This window comes from Sorghum bicolor, chromosome 1 (assembly GCF_000003195.3).
Source record: "Sorghum bicolor cultivar BTx623 chromosome 1, Sorghum_bicolor_NCBIv3, whole genome shotgun sequence".
Classification (NCBI taxonomy): domain Eukaryota; kingdom Viridiplantae; phylum Streptophyta; class Magnoliopsida; order Poales; family Poaceae; genus Sorghum; species Sorghum bicolor.
Window position 1 is genome coordinate 76,567,529 of NC_012870.2, and position 11,390 is coordinate 76,578,918.

General features: G+C 46.7%; 1 protein-coding gene and 1 long non-coding RNA gene across 2 annotated transcripts; both read right to left on the reverse strand.

Annotated features, from left to right (window-relative positions):
• LOC8059850 (probable indole-3-pyruvate monooxygenase YUCCA4) lies at positions 273-3,434 on the reverse strand. Its single transcript, XM_002468418.2, has 4 exons — positions 2,313-3,434; positions 1,446-1,694; positions 639-764; positions 273-506 (listed from the first exon to the last, which is right to left on the reverse strand). Exons 1-4 carry the CDS (start codon positions 3,009-3,011, stop codon positions 273-275), a joined length of 1,308 nt encoding a protein of 435 aa, XP_002468463.2. The 5' UTR covers positions 3,012-3,434.
• On the reverse strand, positions 8,518-10,466 carry LOC110431770. The gene is made up of 2 exons (XR_002449200.1): positions 10,241-10,466; positions 8,518-9,447 (listed from the first exon to the last, which is right to left on the reverse strand). It is a non-coding gene; the product is annotated as an uncharacterized LOC110431770 (long non-coding RNA).

Here is an 11,390-nt window from a genome sequence, read left to right on the forward strand (position 1 = left end):
GCCGGCCATGCATATATGCATCGCCTCAGGCTCAGGTAGGGGGTGGAGTGGGCACCTGCTGCGTGCTGCTCCTCGCTTGCTCACGCCCAGTCGTCGTCGTCACCAGAGTCTCCCACCGATCCCTCCTCGCTCTTAGCTTTAGCTACATACGGAGTAGTACATAGCAGCCGGCCGCTAGCTAGGTCGTCATGATCGTCGTCGTCACATACAGGACCAGCAGCGAGCAGGCGCAGCAACACCACCATGCATGCACGCCCTGTGGACGACGACGACTACACCGAGGACGAGGAGACTATCTTGGCTCCACCCGCTGCCGCCACCTCCGCCTGCCACCTCCCGGCGATGTCGGCGGCGGCCCTCAGCGCGTCCGCGCCAGCGCCGAGCAGGCCCCGCCCGGAGAATCCCACGCGGTACAGCCCGTTGGGACCCCTCCACCAGTCGCCGCCGCTCGGCTGCCCAGCAGCCTGCTTTGCCGTGCCGTCCTCCGTGAACAGATCGCCGTCGTCCTGCATACATGTACGTGCCCACCACGTACCCACATCAGTAACAGGAGCTAGCTGGCCTGGTGTCGCGCGCCCGCTAATACATGAGTGCGTTCGTTTATTTGCGGCGGTCGCCGACGACGTACACGTACGTACCTTGAGCCAGAAAGGGACGTTGCTTCTGTAGCCGGTGGCGAAGATGACGGCGTCGAAGGCCATCTTGTTGCCGTCCACGAACCTCACCCCGTTGCCGCCGGTGAATGACTCCACTTCTGGCACGATCTGCATCATAAGTGCACTTTCAGTTATATGTAATGTTGAACGACGGTCAAATGGAATGTACACACACACCACTACACGACACAGCAAATCGTAAAGGTTACTATAGCTACTTGCTTGCTGCTCATGCATAATAAGTGATCGATCCACGGATGGACCGCACCATTATTACATGCATAATGCACAAAGTTTCCAGCTAGCCAAACGTGTGTGTAGACGCAAATATAGGCATCGGAGAATGGTCCATGGAGATGCTATTTTTGTTCAGCTAGCAGTTTATTTTGTTGTCATGCATGCATGATGCTATACATACTCCTCAGGATTTGTGAACAAGATGACGACAGAGCTACCCCGCCCGAAGTACAGACGACTGCATGCACCAGGCAGCAGGCAGGCCACACCAAAGGTAAAAGAAAATAAAGCCATGGAGCCCGGCAAAGAGGCATGCATGGATGCATGCATTCAGATAAAACTGTAAAAAAAAAGTATTCACTCTCATCAGCTCACGCACGCACCAAGGAAGAAAGAATGTTGTGGAAACCTCAAAAGTGAAAGCTAGCGTTGGCATGACATGCGAAAGCAAGGAAGGAAGTGAAAGCTAGAGACAGACGACATCGCTCCATGCACGAACGAACGATACTCTTTATTACTCTTTCAGTGCCGACTTTTGACATCAGCCCTCACCTTGATGTTTCCAGATTTGATGAACGACCATGCTCCCACGTCGAGAACAGGGCTCTTGCCGGTGATGTTCTTGATCTCCAGCGGGCCCAGCTTGGGCCTCTTCAGCCCGTGCCTCTCCGTGTTTCCCAGGACCATCCTGGCGATGAGCAGCAGCAGCCTGTCCACCAGCTTGATCGGCAGCCATCTAAGCAGTTTCATGGCGATGCCGAACGTTGAGGCCCCAAACATCTCTCTCGGTAGAACGTGCACCTGTTTCGTTCATAAGTGCAATATAACATACGTTATTAGTCCGACACGTATACAGATTATTATATAGAGTTATATATAGTATGTTGTTAGCTGGAGAACAAGATATATATGTATATTTACATGCATAGGAACATTAAAGAATAGAGTTGGATACCCTAATGAAAAAAAAAGATATAGTATCACAAAATATAAGGGTTGATGATGCAGGACGAGACAGGAGAGTAGATCATGTTATATGAAATAAAAGGATCGATCTTTAACCCGTACTAAAAGCCATACATATATAGAATAGAACTTCACCACTTCATGGAATTAATTAATGACTAACAATGCAACATACCTAGTAGTACAGTATGCTACGAAAGTCCCAGTTCTTCCTATAGCTAGAGAACTTGACATTACTGCATTTTATTGTTCTAAAAAGAGAGAGAGAGATAGAAAGGTATATCGTGCTCAAGTAAGTGTGGCAACTACATATATATATATATATATATATATATATATATATATATATATATATACGTATAGCTAGCAAGCTTATATATAGGAAATCAATGTATGTAGTAGCTAGGAAGAAGATGGAAGAAGCAGGGCTAGCTTAGCTGGCTGGTAGCTTACCCCGCTCCTGACGGACATGAAGGGCATGGCACCGTGCTCACACAAGTCCAAGCACATCTCCATGCCGGAGTTGCCACACCCCACGACCAGCACCCTCATGCCCTTGAACCTCTCCCCGCTCCTGTACGCGCTGGAGTGCAGGACCTCCCCGGCGAACATCTCCCTCCCCTTCACCGTCGGCACCACCACCTCCGCGTTCTCCCCACTAGCCACCACCAGCCACGGCGACGCGTACTCGGTCTCCGTCGTCGTCGTCACGCCGCCGCCGTCCGCGGCCGACGACGACGACGACACCGCCGTGACCCGCCAGAGCGACGCGTCGGCGTCGTAGCGCGCCCGGGTCACCGTGCGGCCGAACAGCGGGGACACGCCGAAGCGCGCGGCGTAGGAGCGGAGGTAGCGGAGGAAGTCGTGCTTGGTCGGGTACGTGGGGAAGTCTGCCGGGAAGCGCGCGTGCGGGAGCTCGCAGAACACCTTGGGGAGGTGCAGCCGGAGCCGGTCGTACGTGCGGTTCGTCCACAGGTCGGCGATGCCGTCGGAGCGCTCCAGCACCGTGAACGGCACCCCGTGCTGGCTCAGCGTCGCCGCCACGGCCAGCCCCGACGGCCCCGCGCCCACGATGATGGGGCCACGCACCAAGCTCTCCCGCCGCCTAGAGCTGCCGCCACCTGCGTCGTCACCAGCAACTTGCCCCTGCATGGCGGCCGGCCGGTGCAAGTTTGCAGCAAAAGCCAATGCAAGAACTCACCAATGAGCTAGAGAGCTGGCTTATTAGCTACAGTACGTATGTAGCTAGCTAGGCACACAACAACAATGCAGCAGAGCTCAGCTCTTGCAAGACGTATGTAGTGCTGAGCACTGCAACGGAAGCTGATGTCTGATGCGATGGACGACGCAACGCTAGCTATGCAGATGACTCCTCCTAGTCATAGGAATGGACACATGCATCCGTAGCATGCACTCCCACACCTCGCTCGCTCTGATCTCTCTGATGGATGAGATAGCGAGCTAGGAGGTAGCTGAAGGTGTAGGCAACGTCTTTTTACCACTCCTCTTGCATGCACTACAGTGACAGTGTAAGCACGGAGGGGAGTTGAAAAAAAATGAAAAGGCCTAGTGAGCTCCTCAGGCTACTACTAGCTGACGAGGGTCCCTCTGCCCTATATATAAGGGAGAGGTGAAATGTAAAGGGACTGCTTACATTGTACAGGGCCATATCACACTGTTGGAATGATTGCCACCGTACCAATCTTTTGAGGACGAGAAAAACAATTTTTTTTTTCTCCTCTTATTATTTTAGTACATCTTTGGATATACTTTTCTTTTCTAACTAGAAGATATGTGCACCTCTGCAGGAACCCCTAGAACGAACTCAGAGATCATCACCAAATCTGATATGAGATCCTGTCATGCAATGCACTGCATTTCGACAGGCTACTCGCCATTGCCAGCATATGCATGAACATTGTTTCCCGTGTTGCTTCCGCGGATCTTAAGATGAATCCTTCAAAGTGGTCCTTGGTCTCTGTTCATCCAACCAATAATCACTAATCTCCTTGTTCTTTGAATGATAAACATGGGTATTGCTGCCACATAAATATATCCATGGCGCAGAAAGTATATATACAGTTGGGCTTTCTTCTGATAATATATAGCATGATGGGCACAACTCCAGAATATTGCTGGCAAGTAGAAAGTCCTGAACTGGGACATTCTGGTGCACTTTGACAGACAGCCTAGGTCAACCCTTCTACTTAAAAATAAGATCCAGAAGGATCTTCAGAGCTTACTTTATTAGCAGCCTATCACCTAGCTACTGGGACCTACTAATTGCTAACTAATTTCACATTTGGACTAATGAACCAGCTTAGTGGAATCGGAAGCAGGGAGGAAGAACCAGCTTTTAGTGTGGAATAGGAAGCAGGGAGGAAGGACACACAGGGGAAGAAACCCAGATTCATTGTTGCAATTTGTAATGTTTACTCTGTAATTGACTTGTATATATCGTCAGATAGGGAAGAAGTAAATGGCGCATATACTGAATCTCTGACATAGGTAATCATCTAAAGCTACAGATTCATGAGATGCTGTCTGGTTTAGGCCCTCTGTCTCCACTAAGTGTGACATAATCCAATTAACTAAATCATGTAATCAAGAAGTTGACATGGTGGCAAATTCTGCATTGTTGATCGATAGGTCGGGGGTGCTACAGCTACTCACAGATCTCACCAGCACATGGATGTTCACATTGAACACATTGCATTATCTGCAAGAATTCAATTACAGAAGGGGCTGCTACTCTATCTTAGTGAAATATTAGCTGTTCTGTTTGGAGGTTGTGCTTGTGCGTAGTTGGATAATGGTACTTTCAGTTCAACTCATAAAGAAGAGATGGAAGAATGAAGGAGTCAGATATATTATTCTTTTTCTTGAAGATGCTCGGCAAACATGGATACCATGATGAAGTGACTTTCTAGATAATTGGAAGTCAGATACTGAGATACATTAAAAACTCTTGTCAAACTAAACCTCAGCCTAAATACAGTGTGAACATGAATGACAACTAATAAGCAAACATAATTCAAATATTCAATGAATTTCAGCAAGATTGGTCAAAACAGTACCCACAATGGGCTTACATTTCGGACAATAGAGTACCCGCAGCTTCAGGCGTTTCCAATATTTTTTTAAGATTCTTCGTCACATCGAATCTTTGTACGCATATATAGAACACTAAATATAAAGGAAAAACAAAAACAATTAATTACACAGTTTGCTTGTAATTTGTGACACAAATTTTTTGAGCCTAGTTAATACATGATTGGACAATAATTAATAAATATAAACGAAAGTACTGCAGTAGCCTAAGCCAAAAAATTTTACGAACTAAACAAGGCCTCACTTTTATCGCCTGCATCCATGGAAGAAATCATCTCCTAGTCAACCAAGCTTCGTGTTGTCAAGCATTTCCTAATATCAGATTGAATTAAAGCTAAAAGATTCAGTAATGATATATATTAGACATCCGGTCGAACGGACACCATTGCCCACTTGTTTTATCCGCTCGCGATCTCTTTTTTTCCACTTGTTGCTCCCTCCCCCCTCATGTCTCTTTATCCACTCCTTTTTCCATCTCCACTCTTGGTTTTCGTCTCATTGCCCCCGCCGCTCTTGCCGCCCACGCCCGCACTCCTACCGCGACGCCGGTGAGGCGCCTCGCACCCTCCCTTCCTTCCTCCCTCACTCACTCACCCCGCTGCGACCTCCACACCACTATGCCATTGGAGTGAGGGCGACGACGGTGCCTTGCAGGGAGAGGCGTGCCTCCCTCCCTCCCTACTCTATCTCTCTCTCTCCTTCTGCGACCTCCATGCATCAGAGACAAGAATGACGACGTGGCTTCGACGAGATAGGTGGGGAAGGATTTGGATCTGAGGTCTCCCTTTCCCCTTCCTCCTCTTGTGGATCTAGATCTAAGCCCTCCTTCCCTCCTCCTCCTCCTCCACCTCCTCTAGCTCCAGCTCCTCCTCCTCCTACTTCTCCTCTAGGTTTGGATCTATGGGATGTGGTGGTGGCCAGGGTTTCGGCGAGCTCTTGGGTTCAACACTCACACGTGGTGTTTCAGCTACCTATTGTTGTAGTAGTATGTCCGGTGTTGTTGCACTATCATGCACATTGTGTTGCAGCGTCAAGCGTATGGGGGCAGGTTGTCAGGACGAGTTGGCAGCGGGCGGATGTGCTAGGGGCTAGCGAGTCGAGGGGCAGATCTCGTGCTCATGGGGGTGGAGACGGGCTCCTTGCACGGGGAGTGGACGAAGGGTGGTCCTCCTGCGAGGCAAGTTGGTTGGGGGCAGACAGGTTTCCTTTTGTTTCTTTTTTTCTTTTCTCCGTGTGGCGCGGGTGGGGGGCTTGGTGTCTAGACGCGCTGCTGGCACCGGACATCCGGATGCTAGCAATACTCTAAAAGATTAGAGAGAATTTATAGCCCACGTTCCTTTAGAAAGGAATTTATTACCCTAAAAAACAGAGAGAAACTGTGTACACAGAAGGAAGTAGTAACACACCTAAGCCTACAAATTTTGCAAATAGAAACCTCTGAATGTCTGAGGCATTTCATCGAACAAGTTTTGGGTGTGGTAAGAGTGCCGTTCCAATCTTAGGTTTCCAACTGCATCTGCAAAACAAAAAAGCTTAAGCAAAACAGAGGATAGATTTGATGAACCAACTGATTATACGCTGCTGAAATTTATCGGAAATGCTACCTTATGGTCGTCCGACCCCATCGGACAGGTGCGTGGGCGACCCGGATAGACGCGTGGGCAGCCACTCCACCGCTTATCCAGTCCACCTTCCATCTCCACCTTTTCCACTCTCACCTTGCTACTCTCCCACCGTTCCTGCTGCCCGTGCCTATGCGCCCGCACGCCGCTGCTCCTGCCGTCCATCCCATGCGCATGCTTCGTTGAGCGCTCTCCACACCACGATGGTAGTGAGCCACCCATCCCTCCCTTCCTTCCTACCTCACATCTGCGACCTCCATGTCCTTTATGCCACCGGAGTGGGGGCGATGGCGGTGGCTTCCGACGAGCCACACACCTCTCCCCTGTTCTCTCTTCCTCGCTGCGACCTCCATGCATCTAGAGAGAAGAGCAACAATGGCGACTTTCAACAAGGTAGGTGGGGTCCTCAGTGGTGAAGCCACATACAAGGCAGTGGGTGCACATGCACCCACAAAAAAAATTAAACACCATTAAGTAAATCAATTTTTCACCATGATTATAGCTAGAGTTTATGTTTTTATAAGAGAAATGCACCACCTTTTTATTTGCTCTAGCTTCGCCACCGGGTCCTTATCTGGATCTCAACTTCTTCCTCTTTTTCCTCCCTCTAGACCAAACTCTCCTCTACCTTCTCCTCGTCCTCGTCGTCCACCTCTTTCTACTCCTCATCTGGATCTGGATCTAAGGGATACAACAGTGGCTAGGGTTTCGGTGAGCTCTCGGGTACAAATCTTCTCGTGTTGCAATGGTTCTCTCTTGATGTTGCAGTAGGTTTCAATCAACGTTGTAGTACTGTTGTTTTAGATGTTTTGTAGTATGTTTGCATGTGTGTTTCAACAATTGTTCAGTGTTATTGTAATAATATCTACTTGGTGTTTTAGACGTTGTAGCTTAATATTTCAGCTATTTTTCTTTGTTGTTGCAACAATACGTTCAAGATGTATCAACTTCATCATCACAATGTTGGAGTTGTTATCTATTATTGTTGTTGCAATATATATGTTCATAGTGTTTCAACTCCTTCAACCCATTGTTGCAACAGTTGATTCTGTGTTGTTGCAATAACATAATCATAGTGTTTCGAACTGCTTCAACCTATTGTTGCAGTAACTTATTCGATGATGTTGCAACAACATGTTTATGGTACTTCTGCTGCTTCATCCTACTGTTGCATCTCTAGCGGGGAAGTTGAGCTGGGGGGAGCTGTGGGGGCGAGCTACAGATAGGGCGGATGTGCTGGGGGGTCAGTGAGGTTGGGAGCGGGCAAATCTTGTGCGTTTGGGGGAGCAGGACGAGTTCCTTACGTAGGGACAAAAGGATGGAGCGATTTCTTTTTCTTCTCTGAGCGGGTGTGTTTGCATCTCTATTTTTCTTCTCCATGCGGGAACAAGTGGGTCACATACGAAGACCGGCATCTGGACACCAGCGCTTTTTTCTTCTCCATGCAGGGGCAAGTGGGGTCGCGTACGAAGACCCGGCGTCCGGACACTAACGTTCAGATCGGACGTCCGGGCGCTAGTAGTACCGGAAATTTATCCCCCGTCCAAAAGAATCTCTATGCCATTTATCAAGATCATCTTCGCGCCGCAAGCAGTGCTCCTCACAAAGAATTGGAGTGCCAGCCCAGGGGATCTAAATGAATACGCTTTCCAGCCCAGAAAGGCGAGCTCCCAACAGACTGTTTTCGTATTCTGAATATAATGATAATACGCTATCGATGTGAAGGTTGGTAGTGCATTAGATGAGGACACACAAATGATTGCTTACGCTACGCCATCAGTAAAAGTTTGATATGCCCTTTTATGTGTACAGAGATGAAGGAATCAAAACCCAATAATGCAGACATTATGCTCGCGAGTGAGGATCTTATCCAGTGCTACGAACACTCTCTGTAGAAAATGTTATCACCTTGTGAACACAATTCAGAGATGAATATGCCTTGCTTCGCTGCTCGATCGAGTAGTCCTAATCATATTCATAGTACGATCAAGGAAATACACATACATGACCATCGATCTGTTTTGCTCGCTTTTGTGTGAATAGAACAACGCCTTTTACCATTCTGAGCTTTTCCATTGCATGTCTTCTATTTGCTACTGTGTAAATAGACAGGCAATTTGGTGGCTGCCTTAGGATGTAGTGCTGTGCATCTATTCCATGGTCAGCCCTCAGCCGGTCCATCCATGCATATATTGCAAGTCCACTTCGTCGCGTTTATGCTTGCTTGCGAGATCTTTTTGTCTTTGTGGGCTTGTTGTTGTTGAGACGCAACGCAAAGCACCGAAAGGCTGGTTCGGCGGAATTGGAACCGAAGTGCTACAGCTAGTCAGCTACAGCAACGTCGATCAAGTCAACTCATCAGTTGCATACTTGCATGCACTTGCGCCAGCACTCTTTTATGCATTTGGAGAGTTCATTTGAGTAATCTGACATTCATACATGCATTCAGTTATAACCTGAACAAGCAACGTCTTTTTTGTGAAATTATTCAGACCCCCTTTTTGTACGGATGCAGTCTGATCGGATATGCAAAAAAGAGCACTCAGACATTCAGTCAAATAACGGAATGTGTGTCATAAGTTCATTTACAGACGACAACAGACCGGGTACTATATTCGTGATGATTGATGAAAACAACACTTGTTTACTCGTCATAGGTTGAACAAGGAGTTCATAGTTGAGAAGCGTATACCTGTAATTGGCTGTACTCCTCGTTGTGTACACGAAATCAGTGTCTTTAAAATCCTTTTTAGGACAGTAGTAATATCCCCAAGAATATTACTTGTGTACACGAACTGCATACCCTTTCCAGATGGAACATCAAGTACTACCGGGCCCAGGCTCAACGCCTCAACCTACGGTTTAAACTGAGCAGTTACTTGTCACTTGTAGCGTATATGCACTTCCTATATATATGTAACTGTGCAGCATGCAGATGATTAGCCTAAGCAGGGTTCATTTATCATATGAGACTATATATTTTACTTATTTGGTTCTTTTGGTTAAAAAAGGTGGGTAATACTATGCATGAACTATTCATTTAATGGGGCGCGGTGATCAGAGCTTCAGAAGCTTCTAGGGAAATCTGAACTAGATCACAAATTCACAATTCAACTCAAATGCAATTGTTTCGGTCCTGTCAGGAATTCAGGATCGATTTTGTTAGCCACAGCTCCTTTGCAGAGTAGTGTTATTTTCTCCTTTGGAATAGATCCACATCTAAATGCTGGCATGCATTTAATTTGGTGATCTACATGTTAATTGAGCAATTAAGTTACTGAATTATGTTTTGGCATGTGTGAAAATAGTGACATCCTACCCTACGTATTTTGATCATACATAGCTTTTATCATCAGCAGATCAAATATAGGGTAATAACAGTTTCTTCCGATGTATGTTACTTGCCATAGATCTGAACCGTAGTGCATTTTATACTTGCTAAAGGATTACGTACAAAAGAGGTATAGACTATCATAGATATAACTCGATCTGCAGAAACAAAATTAACAAAGAATAATACAGTATTGCCGTAAGCTATTGACATGCATCAGATTTGATGATCATCATCTGCGGATTCAAAGGCTTCTGAAACACTACATGTTTCATCATTAATTAATAAAAAGCGAAAGTTGCATGTGTGTTACAGACCTTAAACATGGATCTTGCCTGGCCTTGTCTTTTTCTTCCAGGGACGCCGTCGGAAGAAGAAAATTGGCTGCTTACCTGACTCTAGGGTTTCCAACAAGCGTGCATGGTGATGCTGTGCTACCACGAGAAAATGAAACTGCCAGATGATCTGATCATCTATTTCTTTCATCAGATGATAACGAAGGACTCGTATGCTTTCAGATCATGCTGGCAGCTTCATCTTCTTGTGCTGCACAAACGAAATTAGAACACACCTCAACCAGAGAGAGAGAGAGAGAGAGAGAGAGAGAGAGAGAGAGAGAGACGCGTGCGTTTGAGATGGTGAGGGGGCTAGGCGGCTAGCTAGTGCTTTTTATGGAGTCCTTTTCGTGCTAATCTTTTCTGTTTGTTTGTACTATCTCCAAAAGCTGATGCGCGGAGAAGAAGAATAATGCAAAGGCGAGGAGAGAGAGAGATTAGTGCTGTGGTCCCGATCAAGAAGCAAGATGCAAGGAAAGTAGAATATGGCTTGCACTCTCACCCGGTATATATATATATATATATATATATATATATATATATAAGCCAGGCTAGCTTTAGTTTGTCTAACTAAGTCAATTTGTAGTTGTTTGATTGTATACATTGTACTAGTCTGGTTAGTATTGGGTGTGTTTGGTTGTCTATCTTATTTTGCATAGAATTACCTCTTCTCTCTTCTGGTAAAGTTACCGACTCTTACATATTTTATCGAACACCACCACAGCTGACTAGCCGGTGAAGAGGACTAGTAGCGTAAGAGAATGTGAGTGATGACCATGAGGTGACACGAATGTCACGGAGCCAGCCGGAGCCTGGCTCCAGAAGAAACACCAACTCAGTGTTTCTACTTGGGCCTGATCGACTCTGGCTGTACGGCAGGACAGATGGAGCCTGGCTCCAGGAACTGGCTAGGCAACCAAACACCACAAACCTAGCTCATTCAAGCAAAAAGCCAGGTTTGAAAGCCAACCAAACACACTCTATGAGACTGTTTGAGACTGCTCCACCAATATGAGACTATTTGAGACTGCTCCACCAACTCAGTTTCATAAACTCTTTTTTTTAGACAGAGTTCGTGAACTGCATCAGTTTGGCTGAAAGACATGAAGTAAAACTAAAAACTAGAGCGGAG